Source organism: Syngnathus scovelli, chromosome 7, assembly GCF_024217435.2.
Source record: "Syngnathus scovelli strain Florida chromosome 7, RoL_Ssco_1.2, whole genome shotgun sequence".
Classification (NCBI taxonomy): domain Eukaryota; kingdom Metazoa; phylum Chordata; class Actinopteri; order Syngnathiformes; family Syngnathidae; genus Syngnathus; species Syngnathus scovelli.
In genome coordinates, this window is record NC_090853.1 from 5588529 (window position 1) to 5612924 (window position 24396).

General features: G+C 41.5%; 1 protein-coding gene and 1 long non-coding RNA gene across 7 annotated transcripts; one reads left to right on the forward strand and one right to left on the reverse strand.

Annotated features, from left to right (window-relative positions):
- Window positions 1-449: 449 nt before the first annotated feature.
- Window positions 450-19545, reverse strand: mcamb (melanoma cell adhesion molecule b). Of its 5 annotated transcripts, none has more exons than XM_049726650.1 (18): window positions 19398-19545; window positions 7788-7912; window positions 7482-7713; window positions 7091-7161; window positions 6932-7016; window positions 6678-6857; window positions 6361-6488; window positions 5920-6055; window positions 5739-5851; window positions 5395-5536; window positions 5159-5286; window positions 4954-5095; window positions 4519-4599; window positions 4131-4190; window positions 3375-3416; window positions 2608-2731; window positions 1995-2103; window positions 450-1890 (listed from the first exon to the last, which is right to left on the reverse strand). In XM_049726650.1, exons 1-18 carry the CDS (start codon window positions 19543-19545, stop codon window positions 1888-1890), a joined length of 2049 nt encoding a protein of 682 aa, XP_049582607.1. In that variant the 3' UTR covers window positions 450-1887. The 5 variants fall into 5 exon arrangements, with proteins under 5 accessions (XP_049582607.1, XP_049582606.1, XP_049582608.1 ...); XM_049726649.1 differs by having other exon boundaries at window positions 450-1900; XM_049726651.1 differs by lacking the exon at window positions 4519-4599 and having other exon boundaries at window positions 450-1900.
- Window positions 2610-19404, forward strand: LOC125972717 (uncharacterized). Of its 2 annotated transcripts, XR_007482900.2 has the most exons (6): window positions 2610-2758; window positions 4093-6898; window positions 9069-9111; window positions 9421-9517; window positions 9700-9771; window positions 15218-19404. It is a non-coding gene; the product is annotated as an uncharacterized lncRNA (long non-coding RNA). The 2 variants fall into 2 exon arrangements; XR_007482899.2 differs by lacking the exon at window positions 9700-9771.
- Window positions 19546-24396: the final 4851 nt, after the last annotated feature.

A 24396-nucleotide genomic window follows, 5' to 3' on the forward strand; every position in this document is an offset into this window, starting at 1 on the left:
AGAGGAAAAAGCAACAGACAAGCTCAATGTAAGTACAGAAGCAGTTCCATAAATCAAATATATTGTTTTGTCACATTGTTAAAATCCTAAATCTATTTGGGATTATTGAAGCATTGCAAAAAGCGTAAGTAAGGAAAATATGCATTTTCTGTTAAGATTTCTTGCAAAAAAACTATTAAAACCTAGTAGAGAAAATAATATAGTGCCTTCAGTTAAAGTGCAGTACCAAAAAACATAGATAAAAAATTATAAAATAAATAAAACCACTGAAATTTGTATGTTAAAAGCAGCACTAAAATACAGGATTTTTTAAAAATATATATATAAATTAAACCTTTATTTTGGACGCTAAAACTCTGAAACTGTTCCATCATAGTAAGGCATACAGATCCTCCATAATTGAATTGGGTTAGCGTTATAAATTAAAATTCATTTCAAACAATGAACACTCCCTTCAACAATATTTTTATTCAGTAGAATTTAAAAAAAATGATTTGAAAAGGCATCACTTTACATTTCATGTCTCTAGTGATTTAAAGGGCATACGTAAACAACTGATTTTAAAAAAAATGAGTAATGGAAGTTCATAAAACAACTTGAGCGTTTCATCAACAGGACTGCACAAGTAGTAGCAGGACTCTACAGGATCATGATCCAAATACCAGAATGTCACAAGGCACGAAAACATCTTTACAGATAAACGCTCACCAACTAGTATGATGCGATATTTTCTCCATTAAATGACGACTTGCACATATCAAAAGTATACTGGCAAACTCAATTTCCGGACAATGTGAGAGCTATTCTCCCATGACACTTCCAAAAAAAAAAAAAAGTATCAAAACCATCTCTTTTATTCTTTTTTTGCAAATACAAAGGCCACGCTATTGTTTTCTTCAAAACCGTAACTCATTCACTGCCATTGACGCCTATAATTGTCAAAAGATTTTAACTGGGTTGGCAGTGAATGAGTTAACTGAAAAGAAGGCTTCACATGGGTAGAGATTCTGTCACTTTGGCTTTTTGCGCTTAAATATTCACTGAACACATGAATACGATTTCATAGACAAGCCTGCTGTCCGTCACAGAGAGGACAACGATGCAGTCACTAGATAAGCTTTCATTTTCACATCACACAAATAAGTTTCACATTCAAGAAACACAAGTGGAGACCACAGAGAAATCAGTGCACTAAAAAAAAAAAAAAAAATCACCATGCTTCATGTCTTAACAGTAGAACGTGTTTTTTTTTTTTTTTTGCATATATATATTCAAAGCTCCGGACGTAATCTCTTTGGCCTAATAGTTTACTATTTGTAAAGCTTGAACACACACACATGCAGTATTCAGAATGTGAAGGAACAAAAATTAATGCTAGATGTTAATTCTATGATGTGAAATCTATAATAATTTATAACAGGTTTGCAAAAATATATCCTTTACAGTGGAGACGCTAGCTTAAGATTTTAGGGAGGATGTCGATTTGATGATTTAAGCACTAAAAGGCAAAAATATGTTTTGACTTGTGACATATACACAAATATTTTCAGTGTACGGACTTTTGCAGAACAGCCGTCTCTGCTCTTCATAATCAATACACTTTAAATAAGGAAATATATATACACGGATGACAATATGTACACTGGAGGAAGAGATTGTTCGGGTAGCTCTATAGTGATTGTTCGGCAATAAAAAAATAGTCCCTGCTCAACGGTGTTTCAGCAACATACAAAACGGACCGCCTCATTCAAACAGTGTTGCATGGAATCAAGCCCAGTGTGATCATTTTGGGGTCTCAGACAGCTTTTGATTGACAGAAAAAAAAGGCTGCGGTGGAAGCTGGGAGCCATCAGCGAGTGTCGTCGGGTCACAGCGGTGGCTTCCTCCTCACTGTTGTTTACTCCGCAGGACAAGCAAAGACAAAAAAGTTGGAAGAGGTAAGTGCATGGAGGACAGGAAAGCTTTTACTGGTGTCGCACGGGGTAGATGTTTACCTGGTTGCTGGAGGGTAATTTCTCTCCGTTGACCCCGAGGAGAACGGCGTCCTCGGTGTCGCTCTTCATTTCCACCACAATGTTGTCTTTGCTGGATTTTTCTTTGGTGCTACGAGACACAAAATATGTTGAAAATCATCCATTTTAATATGATATTTTTAAAGAACAGAGTTAACCCACAACTAGAATGTAACGATTTGGACGTCATGGCTGGATGCTGCAATTCAATTTACTGTGCTGCAACTTCTGGTGTACCCGCTTTTGCCACCAGGGGGCAGTATTATACAGCCAGATACTGAGATACTGTAATTTGAGTCATTTCTCATAGAGGTTCAAGTATACCTGTGAGTATATCTGTCTGCATGTGTTGCTTCACTATTTGTGTTTGAATATTCGTTTCTTCTAAGATCACAACTATCAAAGCTAGCTGCCTGTATGTCAATGGCATTTTCCATTGTCTGTTAGCATTAAGCTAAGTGGACTTTCCTAAGGCATTTTTTTTTTTTTTTTTTTTTTAATGCACTATGTGTAATCCTAAAAATAACAAAATAATGATGTTCATCCTGGGCAAGAAAACAAAAAACAGTATTGACTGATCATGATGTGCACTTACAGGTCCTGCTTGCCGGAGCGGCCGCAGATCTTTCCTTTCTTGTAGAGGAAGTAGAGCACGCTCCCCAAGATGGCCAGCAGCAGGATGCAGATGATGATGACGACAATGATTACCCCGTTGCCCTCTGGTGGTGAAGATGCAAAGAAACAAGGTCAGCGTTGGTGGAAAATGAAGGCTTGTGGGGTCAGGTGCATGGTGGGAGGAGGCCGACTGTGCAGCATGCTGCAGCGTGGAGGGATCTTGCCTCGGAATAGAACTTTTGTCACACCTGCTTCCGGGTGGCAAAAACTCTGAGCACAACAGGGCAAATGTATGTTTTTTTAATGTATAGTATTTTTTTTTTTACGTTTCAGTCATTTTACTTTTCTGCCACCCAGAAGTTACACGGTGCCTATTGTTTACAAACATAAAAAGATCTACAGTCCAACTTATTTGGGGGAAAAAAAATGAAACCTGGCAACCTAGAGAGAAAAAGAAGGTACAAACATTCTGAAGTGGAGGAGAGCGAAAGTGTGCTGATGCATGCTGGGAATGGTGGCGTTCATTTGGCAGGAGCAGAAGTGTCAAATCCAGGTCCAGAATGGAAAACCCCTGCCACGGTTTGGCTTCTAATCAACCTAGCCCACAGATAAACCGGGAGCTCGCTGGTTTACCTGCCCATTGATTAGAAGCATTTCTGGACCTGGATTTTGACACCTCTGGTCAGGAGAGCCAGCGAGAGAGCAGAAAGTGGACCCTTGAGCACCAGAGTGACATACTGTACAAACCTTTCCTGATTTTCTCTGGTGGAATAGCGGTTGCTGCTTTGACTGAGAAAAACCACATGAGTACAATCATCAGTGGGGAGGCAAGGGGTAATTGAATAACTCTAACTAGCAGGCCACACACACACACACACATATATTCCAACACATTGAATACAGTATGAAGTGATTTGAAATATGAGCATCCGGTGAGAACGTGTGATGGCGGTCAGTCGCACAGCTCTCCTGCGTAATGTCATTAAAGTGACACTTGGTAAGAAACAGAAACCAGGAAACCTTGTTCATCTAAGAGGTCTGGAAATGTCTGGAATGCTTTAGGACAACTAACTAGACTTGAGGAGGCACCAGAGAGTTCCCCTAATGGTAGTCAGGCGAGTTTCAGCTGCTTCCTAACAGTCACACTATCGGCCTGCAAGTTTTCTAACTAGCCTTAGCCCATATCATCATAGCTTTGTACTAATTTTGTATCCTTATACATGTATTTTATGAAAATAATGGAATTAAAATGTTTTACATATAAAAGTTTAATAAAACAAAAAAAATACCGAACCGTTTAAACAGTTTTCAAGATTAAGTGCAATTGTTCCTCTCGAGAGAACCTTGTAGCACTCACACCACACTTTGAAGACCAATAGTCTCCATCTTACAAAATCCCAAACTATTACGCTTATTTCACGCTGCCCCCTCCAGCGAGTTTCACCATGTTGTGTAAATGTTGCAGCTATACGCAGTGATGATGCAGAGCGACTGTGACCTTACCTGTGGAAGAAGAAAGAGTGCTTGTGCGTGTGGTGGTAGCTGCTGCTGTGATGTGTACAACTGCAATAAGGTAAGAGGCACACAGCGGACGTCACAACATTTGAACACACACGGGAGGAGGCCACAACCATAGTGACACACAATCAACACATTAGCACAGCCTAAACACAAATCACGGATGTGACACACACCAGAGGAACACAGAGGGGGGGGTGGAGAAGGTTCTCAAGGCTCTATGAGGACCGTAAACAGAGAGTGTGTCTATTAAGTACTTTAATTTTCCTGTTACTGTATTAAGAGCCTGACTGAATACTAACACCGATTCTCAAGTGAGTTTAAATATGTATATGTGCAGCCAGGCAGAGATTGCAGTGATTTGTAGCCTTACCTGTAGAAGAAGAAGAAGAAAGAGTGCTTGTGCCAATGGTGCTTGTGCTAGTGGTAGTAGCTGCTGCTGTGGTGTGTACAACTGGAGTAAGGTGCAGAGGGGTGGTCACAACATTAAATGGTGGGGGAAGGGTAAAACAATAGTGACACATAACACGTTAACACAGTCTAAACACAAATAACGGATGTGACACAGACCACGGGAACATCGGGAGGGGGGCTCAAGCAAGTCTGGGTGGAGTCCAAACGGATGTGTCATTGTTGAATGTGTACTATGAATATGTAAAATATGTTGAGTCAATAATTGTAGCCTATGTCAATTGGAATATATATGATCATATCTGTTGAGGAACATTGTGAACGTATGTCATCACCCTCAGAGATGGCAAGATGCTCGACCCTAATACGAAAATGCAAAGGCCAGGCAGGAACTCACTAGCTTTGATTTTGTATGCCAGCGCGTCAGCGCCGTACTCATTGGAGGCGTTACAGAAGGCGGTTAGGTCTGATGTGACCTCCACGCTCACAATGCTGTGGACGCTGTCATCCATCTCAGTTTGGGATGTGGTCTCCAGAATCTGGAGTGATATAGCAATTAGTCAGGTTCCATTCCAGAATTGGAGGGCAATGGTCAGTGGTACCTTTCCATCAGCGGTGGTCCAGATAACGCTTGGAGCCGGGAACCCTCGTACATGGCAAGTTAGGTCCACTGTGCTGGACACACTCTCCTCGATGTCTGTGTGTTCTGGTTTCATAATCTCTGGGGCACCTGAACAGCGAGTAAAAAGTTAGTTTGTCTCAAATGATCATTCTAACACAGTTTTTTCTACAATTAGTAACTCAACATCTAGATTGAAATAATAATAAGTAAACAGACCTTTGACATGGACTTGAAGGGTGGCCATCTTCTCCATGCCATCAATTTCAGGAACGCTCACCACACATTTGTACGTCCCCGCAGTGTCAAAGGTGACATCCGTCAACATTAAAATGTGGCCCGTCGACACCTCTTGTCCATCCTAAAAGCACACAAAGTCAACAATCATTGATATTTTATCACTTTTATTATGAATAAGAAGTAATTGTAATTTAAAAGATTCAGAATTCGAAGGGTAGCGCTTTCCTAGCTCCACCCTCGGTCGTTATAGCAACGAAAACCACACAGTGAGGTCTGGATCGCAAAAAAAATTTTAAGATGACAAAACCGTGTGCGTGCGAGACCTTGAACCAAGCTGTGTGGGTCTGTAGAGAAGACAGGGCGTTACAGGTGGCTGTCCACTCCTCGCCTTGAGCCATCTCCACGTAGCTGGGCAGCACCACCACGGGGTCGAGGTCTGCATTCACAGTAAATAATCAAGAGTGGTAGCGGCGGTAAAGCAAACTTTATTGGCCGGAGACGTACAATTAACAAACACAGTCGTGTTCCCTGAGAGCTCCTCAAAGGTGTTCACGTCCGTTGAGATACACTCATAATCTCCACTCTGGAGGCGGGTCACATTTTCCAGCACCAGCATGTTGGACTCCACATTATATTCTGTCTATTAAAAACAATTGAAAAGACATGTAAATGAGAGGGCTGGACAATTTAAGTGAGGAGCTTACAGTAGTGCCTTGAGATATAGTAACTGCTCACCCCTCCCCTCTCTGGTCAGCTGAGAAAATATGCCAGGTATTTATTTGTTGCTTATCAACAATACATATTTGCTAATTATTAGCCTATAGAGTTTCTCAAAATTCAGGTTGCAGAAATTTCTTGAAACAATTGATATCTTATACCTCCAAAAGTTGAGTCACTTATATCTCAAGGCACCCCTGTATGGAAGAAATAATAATAGTCGCTTACGGTTCCGTGCTTGATTGAAACAGAGGATGCCATATTACCGTTGCCATGGCAATTAAATATAATTGAATCGCCCTCTTTAATTTTTCCTTTTGGTGACTCCACCCACACGTGGACAGCAGTGGACGGGTCTGAAACGTAATACAGAAACGGGATCAGAGGTGAAGTGTCATTATCGGAAATCTAAAATTCCTGATTAAACCAAATGCCGGGTTTAATTCAAATCCAATTTAATAAAATAACTGTCTGACATGCATTTGTTACATCACGTCTTTGTGTGAAAAGACTCGTGTTGGTGCGTTGGGTTGCGTGAAGCTCACAGTACACGGTGATGCTAATGTGGTTGGTCTCAGTCATTCTGGTTCCTCCTGGAACGAGGTAGGTGACCTCGCAGTAGAACCGAGCATCTTTGTCCTCCTTCATCACCTTCAGGTTCAGCTCACTCCTCACGGAAAAGAGGCCGCTGGACTCAATGGTGGTGCTGGCCACTACACTCACCACTGCAAAAACAACACACGGAATGTGACCTGGTGGAACTGAGGTACGCGTTCATCACAGTCATCACATGTCTCACCGTCACTAACTCGTAACGGAGCGTTGTTTCGGTACCACGTAATGTTTGGCTTGGGGAAGCCATTTTTGACCTCGCATGAGCCAATCTGGAAAATAGTAGAAGTAGGATCAATTCTGATGATGATGATGTCATCATTTAGTATATGGAAAGCAGTGTTACCTTGGACAGTGTGTCTTCATCGGCAAGGACACCCGTCTGCACTCCCTCTATGGTTGGGAAATCTGGTTTTTCTGTGTAATAAAACAACTCGATCAATAATTTGTTTAAAATGATTTTTTAAATACGTTACACTCAAAATATGTTTTATTAATTTATTTATATCGTATTGTTTCATAAAACATAAAAGGATTTTTTTTAAATACTGTACACTCAATATATTTTATTAATTTATTTATATCATTGTTTCATAAAACATGAAAACAAAGATTTTTTTACATATTTAATGTGACTTAATCACTTATTAAATTGCAATTAAAATATATTTTACAAAATTATTCAGCCCTAGAAACAAGAAGCCAATGATTCATGACGGCTCTGTCTTGCGTCTTACCGAACACCAGTAATTTGGTGCGTCCCTCAGAGACGCCATCGGTCAAACTCTTGATGAGGCAGATGAACTCGAGCTGGTCTATAAGTTGCACGTTGGCGATGGTCAACACCACCTCACCGGTGGCCGCCGTCACGTTGACCATGATACGGTCCGTGAACTGCGTGTTTCGTTCCACCACTTGCATAGTGGCGTCCTGATAGTAGATATTCTTCTTCTCTCCTGTTCTTAACACCTGGAGATCAGAATTACTGTTATTGTGCAATGATAGCATATTTTGAACTTCATGTATGAGGTCAGGAAACTCACATAGAACCACTGTATGATCAAACCGCCAATTCCTTCATCTGAGGTGAACATGCAGGTGATCTGAGCTGTGTCTCCTTTGTAAACCTCCACCCTGTCCTCCATGCTCACCTCCACCACCGCCCATGCTAACAGATAGAGAATAGAAGAAGCCTTTACATTGCAGTTTTATGCACAAGCGGTTTCAAATTGACAGTCGTGGCAAGATTATTGTCAAACTGTAAAACATAAGTGGAGAATTGTTCTTGTGGGCGAAGTATGGTGAAACACTTGTGGTTCAACACCATCACAACGTAAACACAAAGAAGAGTCGCTATGACGAGAATGAGGCGCCCACCCATGTCCACATGAATGTGCTGCATTCCACTATGTCACCCTCTGGCAGGAAGAAAGGCTCATTTTACCCGGCCGGCACAGTGCCCCCACTGTTCCATCCCAGACTGCCTTTGAGGGACAACTGGTTTTCTTTTTCGGAGCTTGATATGATGTCATGCATCCTTTAAATGTGCAGCACATGTCCACAGTGGATAATAAGACCTCAGGATCTAATGGGTGGAAACACCTGAGCTCAAAATTGAGAATAGGAATACCAACAGTATGTAAAAGGTTTCAATTTTAAAAATAGAAGAAAACAGTTGTTTTGTCATGATGGAGGATTGGGTGTAACATTTTAAAGGAAAATAATAATTTATTTCATTTTGGAATAATGCTGTAAAATTTGGAAAAAGTGAACAATGTATTTTGCCATTTCAAACTGCCAAATTTTGGCCAGCCAAAAAATAGAATTACAATGAAAGTTTTAGAAATAAATAACAATTTTTTTTTTATTATGATGACCATTTTCCCCCCCTCCATTTTTTATTTAATCATCGCCAGTGTTTCAAACAAACCATAATTTTGACACTTTTTTGTTTTTTTCTTGTAATACATATTCTGACCTTTTTCTGATGTTTTTCACAATATTAATATTAATACCCTAACCCACCAGACCACAAAATGAATAATTCCGTTGGCCTTTAATTTCAGTGTCTACTAGATTGTGAAGTTATGAACTTCTGATGTCACATGATGCCTAAATTTCCCACTGACATAAGAATTAGATTCATTTCTAACATGAAGCGAGAATGTTTGGTTTTTGTGGCGAATAGACTCATAATTGATGGCTTGGCTCATCATTTATTGTTGTCATAAAAATAATTGTGGTTGGAGCTAATAAATACAGTACATTCATTCCGACCATTACATATCATTGATCAAGTCTTGCATTGACCTTTCTCTCAATAGGATCCCTTCCTCTTTTGGAATTGGCCTCCAAGTGACCCTGAAGGTAATAAAAAACTCACATGCTCCCATTTCGTCTCGTGTTTACATGTGAAAGCCAGGCGGCCCCGTGTTTGTTTGGTAACTTCTCGCCGTGAGCTTGGAGCAAGGTTTTAGTCCAAAGATTATCTGTCTGTCAAGGACAGTGGATTTCAAACAAGCACATTAAACAGGTTTCGTAATTTTTCCGCTCACAAGTACAAGTTCGAGCAAAATATTACACGACCTTCAACCACCAGAAGAAATCATCTACCAAACACACATTTGCTGACTTTTTATGCTATGTTTACTTCTTTAATGCCTTGTTTTGTTATAGATGGACTTAAACAGTGCACCCATCTCCATTATGGACACCCCCACCTTGCCGTCGCTCTGCTGTGTGTTGCCATTCGGGACCTAATGGAGCTGGACGGGTAAGAGATCCAATTAAAATCTCGTAGGTAGACATTTCCTACCCATTAGTGATGGAAGGACAATGCTGACTCACCCCCCCCCCCAGCAACATTCTGCCCCACTTCCTCTACCTGATACATCTCACCACTGAAGGCCTATTCATGGGAGACTGTGTTAAATGTCACTTGTATTTTATGTGCAGTGCATCGAATGAGGAGAAGCTCGCACTACATGAGGCCGCAAAATCGATTGAGAGCAGTTGGCGATAATAGTCGTAAGTTAGTATGACAGAAAAGCATTGAGCTTCCACTTGAGAGAGGATGTTGCTTTTCCTGCCAGCAAAGTCATTTTCACACATTTTCAGATTCACACACAGCAATTTTAATTGCTGAATCTGTTATTGACACATAAGATAGCCGCAATTGATCTTGGGAGTTTTTGTTTAAGCCGGGTCCACACATACGGATCAGTGAGTAGGTTGAGATTTTCTGTTTGCTTGTTCAAAAGTTTCAGTCTGTTTGGAGTTACGCTCCATGAAAGCTGCCGTTCACCGTTTAGCTCGCAAATCCCTTTTTCGCCATTGGCAGCCCGCCCAAAACAAAGATGGCCGCTTCCAACAGACCTTAACGTGACCTGGCAATCCAACACAGCCTATACTCTGAGTTATGAACAATAACTCCAACTTGACGTCCATCCAGTTGCGAACGAATCTTGCACTGAAAACATACAATTTACATCAAAATATTTTAGAAGTGTTTAATCACGGACAAAATACTCCATCAGGCAAGAAATACTTTTTAAAGCTTTTTTAAATGCAGATTAGAATCTTGTTTTGATATGTGGACAAAAGTGGTGTGTTAATGGAATCTCTTCTTCCATCCAGGGTGTTTAATTAATCAAAGGTAGCATATTAATATTTACATACCAGTGCAGCATTGTCATTGTTTGCCCTCAACAAGTATGACGTGAGAGTGTGTTGTTATAAACTCAAAAGGTGATCGCCTGGTTGGTGATTACATTGGGACGAAACACAAGGGGAGTCTAATTAGCTTCTAAATAACTCCAGGATCTTATTCCAATCCGCCATGCGCGTCACTTGGCACCAGCGACAGAGATCTGCGACATGTTTCCAGTCCTGTCACATCTAAGAATAACAATGGCCTATCAAACTTGTTTGCTTACATGATACTGCAGCCTGACAGCGCGCTGACCCAACTCATGCCAGGAATAGAAGACCCTCACATCAGGACATGAGACAGAGCGAAGGGGAGCATGAGAAATCGGTGGAGTCTTAAGAAATTTGCTACAATGTTAACAGATGATCATGCAAAGATGAAGATGGAGAAGATGTGTGAACAAGCAAGAAGTTGAGTTCATGGACATTTATTTAACAAATCTGTCAGTGGAGCACTTGGAATATCTGGAGGAGGAGTGCAAAGGTCAAGAGGTCTGCATGTCATAGCGGAAATCGAGTCACTGCTCTGGAAGTCATAAGAGAAATTAATTGATCTCACAATTTGTATCAATAAGCATGCCCAAATACTTTCCGCAGGATTACAGAGGACGTAACATTGCAAATTTTCAGCGCAAATGAGGCTGGTCTTGAATTACTAGTCGGCCCCCGCACTCCATCTCACGAAGATCTAGTGCCACGACAGTAGCCCCCACTTAGTTTCGCTCCACCCCACTGAGCGAACGGCTCACAAGAATGCGCTGGGAAAGTCTTGAAATCATAGACACTAAAGGCCTTGTCACACATTCATCAATCACATTAAAGCTTTGTGACGCATCCCGGGACATTTAAAACCAGTACACACACACACACCAAAACCCGCCCACTGCTCCATAGTGTTGCATAAATATTCTATAAAGTAATGAATATATATTTTTGTCTACTGTTTGAGTGTTTAAGCCTACATTTGCACGACAATGACCGCTCAATGACATCTGCTCCATACGTCAGACGCTTGTGGTTTGGTGTGAGGAGTGAGGGGCTTCCCTAAAACCCCCTTGACAACCATGTTTGTTGGTATTTGGACTCAGCAACTCAAGTGAAGATGGAAGAACTTAGCCTATCATCGTATTCACAAATAGTATCTTGTAACTGGATTCTGGATGGAGGAAACTGATAGGATTCCTAATGTCCTGATAACTGTCGTATGCAGATGAGCCAACTGCGATAAGAGTTTTGAACATAACGTGAAGAAAGCGTTAAGGATTCGCTAGTGGTTCAAATAGCTGATGTTCGTGCAGCTGGCGTGTGAACAAGTCCAAGTCGGATGATTTACTGCCATCCCTTGGGATTGGCTTCAACCTCCATGTAAGCCAGAACACGATGAACGGTATAGAAAACAATGGGTGGATTTGCATGGTTTGAAACTCTCAAAGAACTACATAAATATTTTTTTTGTCAAGATGGCGGACCCAACCCAAGGTTAAATGAGACGTGGCTAACAGTTGGACATGTTCAGGTGACATGGACACAAAGAGATGGACAGAAACAGATGGAGCAGATACACGGTGAACTTTGCATTCTCGTGATTCCCCAGCAAAAAATGGAGTCGGCTTGTCGCACCGAATTGGCAGAAACCTTTGCTTAGGCAAACATGCCGAGATTTCCATTCAGTATCAGGATAAGCAAGGATGCAGAGAATGTAAATAAAGTGGTGACAATAAGAGCAGACCACACAGGAGCAGAGAATGGAAGGAGGGAAGCGCGTTCCTTCTCTGGTTTCTGACGGAGATCTGACTCCATATTGGGTTTCAACAAACCACCTGCCGTGGTGATCGGCTCGTGCTGATGCTGGCTCGCTTTTCAGCTCACCAGACTCCAATTTGTCTTGCAGGAGGGGTGCGGGTGGTCACAAGTCTTACAACACCAGGGCGATGACATGAATTTATGTTTTTGCTTGTACAATATTGACAAATGTTTCTCACCATTCGTGGGATGTAAGAGACCTCAGAAGACCTCCAACATTGGCCAATAAAGACAACTCGGGTTTCGATTTTTGCCACTTTTTTTAAAATCCTAATTAGGGTATTGTGTTGTTTTTAAACCCAAATCCTGATTTGACTTTTGCTCTTAATAGCCAATTTGCTTCCCACACATACACAAAAAAATGTAAAAGCATTGACTTTTGACATCGTGTAAAGTATTCCCACGTCCAGATCCAAAACTTTCTCATAAAAGATAAATTAGCCTCAAATGTATGCCGACTTGCGTTTGTAAGCATGTGTGTGTTTTTTTTTGTCCGATTGCATCTCAGTGAGGCACTTCCTCATGCCTGTTCACATGATGGTACAAACGCCCACTCCATCCTTTTTCCCACGTCCCAAACTGTACAGCGCGGTCCCCGCACGAGCCCGCTTCGGAGAGGGCCGAGGTAAAATAACACAAATTACTCCAAAGTATGGGAAAGGCCAACAGGGACGATATTTTCGGACAGGGGTGATTGTAGTGATGTGGTAGAGACGCTCCATGACTTTACAAGTATGGGAGCGCAAATTTGAGTCGAAAATTACGACTATAGATGGACTTTTACCGTGAGATTGTTCCACTGACTTATGCGTTGGTGTTTTCATCAGTTTTGATGATCACATGGTAAGATGACAACTTTGATATGTCAGCAGAGGTCCAATCAAATTTATTAAAATCGTGTTAGAGCTGCAGACCGCCAACATTTAGGCGTGGTCTGATCAGGTCTAAGTTTAGATCAACGTTTTGCCACCAAAATGTCATTATAGAAGGATCATACCAATAAATGATTGAGAATCATTAAGTTGACCACATGCCTTGGTTGATAAGTGCCTTGTCAGAACTAGTTTGATACTAAACACGTCATGTGACTCGATATGAAGCTGTAACAGTGAAATGAAAACAACGATCTCTTGAGCTCCGCATCAGCTGTTTCTACTTACTGGGCACTTCAGTCACGTCAATGAAATCAAAACCAATTATAAAATCATTAAAAACTATTTTAAGCAGTACGGCATAACCCCACCAAAGTGATCCGGGTTTGATTTAGTACCAAAGTGACATGCCTTCATTGACACACAAAACATCAGAAAATAAGATAAAAAGAAAAGAGTGGTATTTAATGTTTGCCTTACAGTCAAGTGGAGAAGAGCCCAAACCATGACTGTTAAGTGCTCCAAATTACGTCATGTAACTAAACAACATGGGTTGACTTTGTGGAGTTGACGCACGGCCCGTGGCTGCGGCCCGCTTGGCTGCATTAGGTTAAAAGCATTGTAATGGGCATTAGGAGCATTATTTCAGGGAAACAACATCCATTATTAAGCAGAGATGCAAACCCTCCTGACAGGACTCCCGTCTCCACCTGTGTCTCCCTCAGGACCCCCTCACGTATCAATTTGGAGCCTCTCTAACTGTAACGGCCACGTTCAAAACAAAAAAGTCCAAAACAGCTTTTTTCAATATTGCTTATTCTCATAAGGGGGTCGAGGGAGAACTGGAATGTATCCGAGATATTGAATCAGTCACTATTGCCTCAGCGGCGTACTTCCTGACACATTGTCTCCACGTCGTGATAACGTACACAATGGCGGCCATGTATTTGCTTTCTTCTTTGCAAAAAAAAAATATCTGTCTGGCTGTTTTGGGGGTTCTGGCTGCTATAAAGTGTTTCCCGGGAAAACGCTTAAGTGCATACTGGATGATGTCAATCACACAGGTGTAAGTCCGGCCATCTGGACCATCTAAAAGAGTCTTGGATCACGTTTCCCTTGCACTGTTATGTCTGGTTGATGTTCTGCAGGCTCTGTGAGCAGACTTTTTTTTTAACTTTTTTTTTTAGTAGTGCCGCTACTAAAGCCAATCGCTCATATAAATATACTGGATTATATATCACACCGTAAACTTCAATTTGTAACTTGACTTCCACTAATGTCCCTACTTTCATTGTTCACGCACTGCGTTTTCTGATCAAATCCTATTTTTTCAGAGATAATTCGATCTTACTATTGCTTTTATTTACCCATCCAGCCATCCATTTTTATAGCACTTTTGAAGGAGTATGTAGCACTCTATCCCAGCAGACTTTGGCAGAGAAGCTATGGGTTCACCCTGGCTGTGTTTTATGACACTATAGCACTTGTCCCACAACCACTCCTCCGTGTGCACACCCCAAGCATTCTTCTTGGGAATGCCCACTACATTTGTTACTTCACACCCCATGCAGTGTCCAGGAATGTTCATCATTTGTGAAAGCCGAGAATCCGTGTGGCACCGGCGTCAGTGTGAATGACAAGCAGGAACAGCTGGCTCCCCTCGGAGCTATAAAGTCAACTTTGACCCCTGCTGGGAACAAAAAGCACATTGATATCGTTGGAAACGGAGAACCTGATCTGGAGCTTGAATAGACAATGTTAAGAGAATCCAAATATGTTGGCACTTGGCAGATCCATTTGTGTTAGTATTTTGTCATTAATATTATCTTGTTGATGTAAATTAATGGATAGGTGACTGCATATATGGTGCACTTTAAAGTAGGTTATCATTCTCGACCACTAGGGGAGCTGTAGGACAGGATGTGTCTTTATAAAATGTGACCAGGTAACAGAGCGAATTACGAGTCAGTTGTGCACATTTTAGCATCTCGCACCACAAACATCTCACTAAAGTCTTCAATTATTTGAATCTTTATTATTGTTATTATTAGAGCACACACTTTGTAATGACGCATTTTTTTTGTTTTCAGTGAACACTCAAGCTCAGTGCCAACTACGCGAAACAACCAAACTCTCTGAATGCAAAAATGTCAGGAGACATCCTGCCTTACCCCCCCGTTTCAAAAGGTACCCTCATTCACCCGCAAAGAATCTGCAGACGCCACAGAACTTCATCCTGTTTGTGTTTTTGACAAGACAATCTCTAAAATGTCATTTACAGTCACCTTTGTGACCAATGAACTTGAAGTCCAAACAACAAAGAGCAGGATTAGAATCTCCATTCATTTTTAGTCTTGTGGCAACATTTCCACACAAAACAAACAAAACATGCTTTTATCTACAGTCATTTAGCTGCAGGAAGGAGATAAAACACCAGATAGAAACGTATTGTTTTGCGATAATCTACATGACGAACACTAACAGAGCCTGTCTGTTATTATAAAGTCTGACAAACATTGTCCCGTTATTTTAGTTTTGGTACCCTAGACAGTAACATTTGTACAGATACGGAGATGCTAGCCAGCGCTAACACAGCATCTAAGGTGTCATTCAAGACGTCCAAAGCAGGTGGCTTTGTGTTTCCATAGCCCAGTGATTGGCAAAATGTAACATGAGAAACGTGAGAGGCTCTCCCGAGTGGTTGTAAATTTTTTAAGTGGAGTAGGTTTTTTTTTCATTACAGTTCAGTTGTATTTAACTTTTAGGTACAGTAAAATACAAGTCACCTTTAAGATGTGCTTGGTACGATACATCAACTTCAGTGACGATCTTTGTTAACAGAAAGTATGACTCTAGTGTGATTTCATGATCACAACAGTCGAAAAGTGAACGAGTGTGTGTTCTCAGCATTTTGCAGTCACCAGGTGTGTGCAGCTGTTGCTCTCATCTTGGAGATTTAAGTGGTATCAGCCAGAGGCCCGGTAACCTTTAATCCGCTCTATACAGCTGGAATTATATTGTCATGGCAAAGGGAGCAATGCATTCAAATAATCACCACCCTCACACACTGCCCCATATGTATTTTATATTTATTGCAAAGTGGCGATTCAACCCAAAAAAATAATGTGTATAAGGAAATATATCTCATTATTAGCATTAAAAAGAACCTGATTTTTTTTTTTTTTTGTAAGGATCTGTTCAAATTTCAAATTTGGACATTGATAATTGTGACTATGCTGCATGATTGGTGTCAACATTTAACATTTCAAACATTTTGCAACTTTATCGTGGGCCTTCCGTTTAGACGTCAGTTAAAAGAATTATAGAAATTTTAATTGTTTAGTAAGACAAAACACACTTGCAACTTCCTTCCTCCCACTGTAAAACAAGCGTTTCCGTAAATATGTCATTCATCGAGACTCGAATTGTTTAAAAGCTCGACGTGCTTCGTGCGTACACAATAATAGGACTACCGTGGCTGAGTGATGACAACAGCACAAAGTCCTGGAAGCAGCTGCGTCCACCAATCAGCCGCCAGCGCTGCTCAGTATTGAACCCGGTAATGGTGATAATGGACAGTATTCACATCGATAGAAGCATCAGACTGTAAAAGGAAACCTTTGGCTTGCAGGTGGTCTGCGACAACACTTTTGTAGCATAGAGGGGAGCAAATAATAGTTTGAAAAAGCAACACTTTCTGAATACTCTTTCTTCAGAAGTTATCATGTCTCTCGTTTCACTATTCTGGGAATGTCTGCCCTTTAAAGGTGAGACTGATGTGGATCCACGTGAGTTACAGTGTTGCAATCAGGATGCTTAGATCACATCAACACGGGTTAAAGCTCGCTCTGAATAAAGACACATTTTGTTCAGCACGCAGACAAGAATCTGCTCGATGGATGCCTGAAAGTGTGCAGTAATAGGCTCAATTATTCAATCGCACGTGGTGAGACTGAAAAGACTGACTTTATCCCGCAATTAAAATGCCTGAAAGTAATAAGACATTTTATATTTAGCCACTGCTATGAATGGTATTCATCCACAATTCATTTAAGGGAGTCAGGAAAAACAGAAAGCGTAGAGCAGCGGAAGAGAATTGAAAGCTATGTATGGAAAGGTATTTTTAAAAGCAGACGGTCAAATGGATGCCAAAGCAAGGGGAGGCCTAACTGTATCACTATTGTAGCCAGTCAGAGCCCAGAAGAAAGGCCTTTATAGAAAAGTTAGAGTGGAGCTTCTTCATACTAGAATAAACTAAAAAAAAAAGAATAAGTATTGTGTGTAGTTGTGGTTGAACCGATTTGTCGAAATGTCAGTGAGTCGCCATGAGTACAAAAATAAGATGGCTGGGGTCGTGAATAGGAATTTGCTTTGTTAGCTTCAGCTATTCTGATCATCAAATATTCATACAAGCGGGACCACGGGACATGTGGTGGGAACCGGGGGCGCCGTTCATTATCGCAAAAACAAATATGCCCAAAAATGCACGGACGACAACTGTGTGCCAGCAAGAACTTTATTCATATCACATTTACCTGTTTTCTAAAAAAAATTATTCAGATAGAGGTGCAATGTAATTTTTCCATAGTCCAAAAAAGTTGGCATCCGCTAGACTGTGTCAAAGAAGTATTAATTGATTAGTCAGCTTTGACTTGACTTTTATCACATTATAGTTGGCTATAAAATACCTTTAGTTTTCTTCAAAGTACTGTAAAAGACAGTTCAAGTGTCTTTTATGTTCAAGAACATGAACTAAAGACCTCCACACGACTTTTCCCAAGAAGGGTCACAAGTGAAAGCGTCTCACGTAACTGTGTGTAAATCTTCCGGAAAAATCAGAATTCATGGACTGGTAACCGTTCTGCTGTGCTGCTCATCAACCAGATCTGTGGAGCCCCCATTTTTCATGCTGCGACAGAACAAAGCCGTTTATTGTCGCTGTGAAGGGCAGACAGCGGGGCCCTTTACATGAGCCAAGTCAAAAGCTGCTGCTCTTTGCCCCCAGCTTGATTGGCCCATGTCACAGGAAGTGAACATGTCCTGGGTCGCTGCTGCGCTTCAGCACCCTGGCTGTCTTTCCTCTGATGTCATGGCGGAAACAAAAGATGGGCCACTCATGTTGACCCACAAAATGACTTGTGTTTCCCTCACAAACTAACAACAACCAAAGGATGCCATTTTTCAAAACAATGAATTCACGTCATCAAAAGATTTAAGATTTCCTTTAGGTACCACAAGATGGTGGTCAAATTAAACCTCATCGCCCTTCAACACAATTCCTTAGCATAACATGACTCAATATAATAAATCAGTCCAGGTGTTACCAGGGACACAAACCAGCCAGGCGAGGTCCAGGAAATGACTACCAAGTGTGAGGGAGGTTACTTGTAGGAGCCTGTGAACAATAGTCTGGCTGACCCGAAACGGAAGATGAACAAACACAATACGTATGGAGGAGGTAGGGAAAGGTGGCCAAAGACAAAGAGTTGAGAGGGAAGTCCGACCCTGAACGAGAGGAAAGGTCCGGGATGGGCGGAGGCCGCATGAGCATCCACGGCATGTGACACACAAACAAGTCCATCAACGACACAAATCAAGCCGCTCAGTAGTCGTTAACGCCGTATTCCGAGTCACGCTGCTCTAAAAATAAACAACCTTTTGCTTCCGATGTAATGTGCGCAAGAAACATTGACTCCGGTCGAGTAAATAATTCATTAAAGCATGTATCCCAATGTACGCTGAGAACTTCTTCAACTGATATGAAAGGGGCACATACTGCTGCGGTCAGATAGGAGCTGAGAGAAAGCAGAGAACTTCTGCGGAGGGCTAAAAATACACAGCCACCTTATGTGACCGACTTTATACAGTGAGTTCAACATCCTCTTATAGTTGACCTCCCCAATCACGTGCCAGTGATATTTTCAATTTTGAAATTAAAAAACAAAAGCAGCGAAATATAATGTGCTGTAAAAATGCATGACTTGAAGTCATTCTGTCTGAAAAAAGTGAAAACAATTTTACAACTCTAAGCCTGTGCACCAAAACAAATCTATTTGCATCCTTTAAAAACAGCCATAGCAACATTCACTCTCATTTTTCACCCAAATTGAATCTAAGCAAGAGGATGAGTCACATGTAGTTTACACAGAAGTTTCTCTACAGCCAAACAGCTGATCCGCAGCTTTTTTTAAATCTCTATAAAGCTCTACTATGTCCACATTAGTTACTTTTAACTGTTAGATTGTTTTTTTTTTTCCCCCCAGCACTCACCCGTATAGCCGTGAAGGAGGAACACAAGTCCAGCCAGCAGAGAGGCAGAGAGCCGTGCGTCCATGCTTGTTGATCGGTACAGTGGAGGTCCGTCTGATGTGTGTGTGAAAGTGTGTGTGAGAGAGGCAGGAGGAGGGTGTAGTAGCATGGAGTGGTCCTGAAGACGCATACAGAATGTGGGAGGGAGGGAGAGAGGGAGGATGCACCCATGCAGGGTGGTGTGTGTGTGTGGGGGGGGGGGGGGGAATGAAATAAATGAAATAATTAATTAATTTGACTATAAATATATTAAAGGTGAATTTTCTGTCTGTCAATTTAATGAATTCATTGCTAATTTACAGTCAAAATGAAATTAATATGAAGAAATAAGCAAACAGGTTAATATGGTTGATTTGAATTGCACTACGGAATGCAAGTCCGGGTGAGTTTCTGTATATTTATAAATTTAGGATAGTGGTCGTGCACTTTAAATCAAATATGAAAAAAAATTGGTAAGCCTGCCCTGCAGCATAATTGCCACCGCATGTGTTCAAAATAATTTCATATTGGCAAAAAATCAATTCTGCTTGTTGTAAACTAAACTTAATATCTTGATCAACACACTCCGCCTCCATGCCGAATACCGATCTTAATATGGCTCCATGGCAGGGAATAAAGTGGTCCAAAGTATGTTAAAACACCTGCCAGAAGACATCATATCATTTACAGTACAGTATGTGATGCTGCTGACCTCTCTTGCTCTTTCCCACCTCTCTCTCTCTCTGCTGGTCTCCCGGCAGGTAAACAGTCTGAGTGAACACGGTCTTGGCTTTCGCTGACGGAATATGTCTGCAGTTTGCCAAACTTGTAATAGAATAAGAGTGCCGAACACATGACCCCGTTTGATATTACGAAACACATTCTCAGACAGTGGTATGGTGCATAGTTGCCTAATTTGTTCAATACTTTGCTTTGTAGATTCTGTCCATAGTGATGGTTGGTCCAAAACTAAAATCAAACGGCTGCTTGCATCTTAAACATTTCACGGTTTGAAACCCAAAAGAACGGCGGAGTCACGAGCAGCAACATCAGCTGCGTACAATCTGCAAAGTCCGTCGTAAAGTTACACAATCTGGGCACCAAAGTCGTCCTTTTGTGACTTTGTTTGATATCGTGTGAAATTTCCTAGTCGGTGCACTTGGACGCAGATGAAAGAATGCTAAGATGTTTGGTGCATGTTGATCTTTGACCTTTAGTGCTGGAACACTGCATCTGACACATGTGGCTGCCAAGCGGACTGGCACGGCTCCACATGGAGAAGCCAGGCATATCAAAGTTACTGTGATTCTGAAAGTGTTCTACGCTCATGATCACCGTTGCGTCCAAAAGGGAGACAGGAGAGGCGGCTCTTTTATTTTTTGGACACTGTAAGCACTTGTAAATACCTGCTTGCACTGGCGGAGCTAGAAGGAAGAGCCGCGGGGGCACTGCCTCCCCCAAAAAATTCAGATAATTGACTTTAGGCTATTTTCTGATTTTTTTAAAAAGAAATTAAAAAAATCAACATTTTCACCCGTCCTCCATAGGGAACATATAATATTATGAATTTTGAGGGTTTGTAAAATATATATATATATATATATATATATATATATATATATATATATATATATATATATATATATATATATATATATATAATATTTACGGACCTCCTGAAATATCCTTCCCCCAAGGGAAAAAAAATGCTAGCTTTGCCAATGCCTGCTTGAGACTAAATAATGACGCATTATACACCTAATTCGATTCCAGAAAGTCCACTTTGTCCGAGGGGTTGTGTTACACCAATATTTGTTTTCATATCAACAAATCAGATTTGTTTGCGCTATTCCCGTACAGTATTTGTTTTGATTTGTTAGCAACGCAAACAAGAGTTCATGAGAGAGCAGCCCGGGGAGATTTTGTGGGTGCCAACAACATGGCACTGTGCATGCCTTCACCCTTCACTTGAGGACAAATGCTCAAATTGGTTGGATCGCACCCATCACCGAAATAGAGTCCAGACTAATCTGGCCTGTGTGGCATGTGTGATGTGGCGGCCCTGCAACGGGACACATAATCTATGCTTTGTCTGCTCAGTCCACACAAATGAGATTTATTGGATGACTTTTGTTTGTCTCGCTCGTGCGGGGGCGGGCAAACGCGACAGTTGTGCCGCCTCAATTTTTATGAGCATCAAATTCTAATTCAGAATAACCATCTAATTGCAAAATGAATGATTCCGATTTTATCATAACAGAGCACTGAAACATGTCAAACGCTGCTTTCAGTTTTTTTTTTTTAACGTGATTCATGTTTCCCCTCATAAAGATTATCGGAGAGAAGCAGCTCATGGAGATACGGACAATGTCTCTTTGTGTTTTGATGGAAATATGAGGCCGATAAGATGTCATTGTTGTCTGAGCCACCTGTGATAGCTGCGCTTTGTATTGTAAAGGAAACTGAAACATTCCATCTTAACGGAAATGAAGGGAACAACTGTCATTTGTGGATCGTCTTGCTGTGCTGCACACACTTTCATATTCTTAACATTGTTCGGCCAAGGTCAATAAATAATGAGCTGCCATGGAGTTAAGGTGTGGCGCACGCAATGCGACAATGACCGCGCGTAAAGAAAAAATAGCCGACTTGGGGAAAATGATTTGAGAGTAGCCTCTAAAAATTCCTTAAGTATGACGCGCAAAAAGAGAGTCGCCTTTGGGCTAAATTTAATATGATACATCCTGGAAAGGGCATGTGGGAATTTACAGGGCGGTGGGTTGATGTCATGGGGGCTGAACGGGGAAAACAGAAGCAGGAAAAGGACGGCCCCCTCCTCGACTAGGTTCCCAGGCCAAGACAGAACAAGCGCATGTTGGAGGAGAACCTCTCCCTCAGCAAATCGTTTTATGCCTAAATGCAATCTGGAGTGAAGCAGCAGTTCTGTTTATGCAAAAAGCAGAAGTCAGACAGAGCCTGAAGTCACAAATTGTCTTTTTTTTCCCTGCATTAGAGAATAAGTGACAATGTATAACAAAGGACAGGACTTCCTGCAGGATGGCCCAAGTGTGTTCTGTTAAATATCATCCTTGTGATATTGTCATTGTAATATAAAGAAGGAAAGGAAGGAAGGAAGGGATAAAGATGGAAGTAAAACAAAGGGGGGAAAAATGCTGTCTCATTCATTAAGTTTAAATAGTGTTTTTTTTACCTGTGAAATTTTGCCTTTTTGTGCCAAATGAGAAAGATTGAATAGGAAGGAAAGACAAAAGAAAAGATGGAAGAATGAAATATAGAAAGAAGGAAGGGGGGGAAAAAAAGAAAAGGAGGGGGGTCACGAATAAGAAAAACAGGAAGAAAGATTAAAGGGAAAAAGAGATAAGGGAGGGAAGGAAAAAGAAAGATGGAAAGGCAGAAGAGAAAAGAAAGAAGAAAGTAAAAGTCCATCCATCTGTCATTTTGTCCATCTGTCCCTGCACCCATCCATACAGTTTGATTGATTAGAATTGATAATCAAATTGACCGAAGTGGCATTGACTCCATTTTCAACTTTATAATTGAAATCAAATGAACGCCAAATTGGGTTATTTCTGTCCCATCTGTTTTGAAGCTGTATTTATCTGGCCTGCTGTCCTCACTTATGTTGCTGTTTGTGTATGGCGCCCCAGTGTGACTGATGGCTTGACACCACACCGGAGCTGAGTGTTGCACTCAAGGCCCAAGGAAGGAAGGCGAGGAAAAGTAGTCATTGTTTCCGAGCCATTGAGGCCAGTCTTGAGAGGGCGTCTTTTTCTGGGCGTTGTCCACCCATCATGAGAGACGCCTATTGTGCCAGCTCCTGCCCGACGATGACGAGGGGGGGGGGCTTCCATTTATCGCCGAGTGGGAGAGGAATTAGCATTTCTGCAAAATGCTGTCAGGGCAACGAAGAATGTGACAAAGAGACACTTTGACAAGACGTGAACGTTCCTTTGCCATGATGATTACGCCGAGTGGGCGGAGTTAGTCTCCATAATTACCCCACTGATATCTTTATGCGGAGAAAAGATGCTTTAATACAGTATACATGGGGATTTCCTGGGAAGAAAAAAAAAGAGTTTTGAGTTACATGAAACCCGACTAGCATCATTCAAGCTAAACTGCTCATGTAGTTTATTATTGGATACATGACGCAATGTAATCTGGCTGGACAGAAACAGAGTAGCAAAAATCCAAGTAGGAAGTCACAGCAACATCCTGCAGATGCTCGCGTGACGTGCTCAAGGTCCTGAGAAAGGCCGATCAAAGGAAAGGAATTCCTTCTGGATGAGCGCCACTGTTTTAGTCATGTTATTCATATTCATCATTTGAGTCAAGGCAGGAAAAACTAGGAGCAAATTGCTCTTTTTTTTTTTTTAATCCCCCATTTTGTCCCCAGTTTACCCATTCAGAGACATTGAGATCCAATCAGGGCAATCAGGATGGAATGTGAGGTCCCACGCTGGCTCAACTTCTGCTTGAATTCATTACATGCCATCTATTTTACGTACGTCTCATCGAACACGAGGATCCGCCGGATAAGTCTTACAAAATGAAATGTTTGTACTACTGTTCATAAAAGACAAGAGCTTTAGAAATTCATCACTAAAGTTCTTCACACTGAAGTTCGGGGTCAAGTAGTAAGGAGTTCTTGGAATTCCTCAGGCGCTTGAGCAGACAAAAGATGAGGAAGAGCAGGTCACACACTTCCTGTCTTCTAAAAGGGGGAAATGACCCGCTAGGGTGAGACGCCCAATCGCTGCTACGTCGTTGTTGTCGTCCGTGGAGGCTCTTTGAAGGAAAAACGTCAAGGTTGCTGGGATTCATCCTGGATGAGTCTTTTGCCCTTTTTTGGGGGTGGCTTGTTTTTTTCTGACCACAAATTCTTCTGTACAGGGCTTGCAGGATGCGCCAAGTGTCCGATCAGCTGGAAAGTCTGCTGATCAAGCCTTCACTTCACAGT

What these genes read in the sequence shown, in the direction of transcription:
- mcamb (XM_049726650.1), bottom strand. Translation starts at nt 19,545, where the DNA reads ATGCTACTACACCCTCCTCCTGCCTCTCTCACACACACTTTCACACAC. An exon ending in CATTAGCATCACCGTGTACT is followed by an intron (nt 6,489 to 6,677) that starts GTGAGCTTCACG and finishes ATTACGTTTCAG; the next exon opens with ACCCGTCCACTGCTGTCCAC. An exon ending in TTTCAATCAAGCACGGAACC is followed by an intron (nt 6,056 to 6,360) that starts GTAAGCGACTAT and finishes TGTTTTTAATAG; the next exon opens with ACAGAATATAATGTGGAGTC.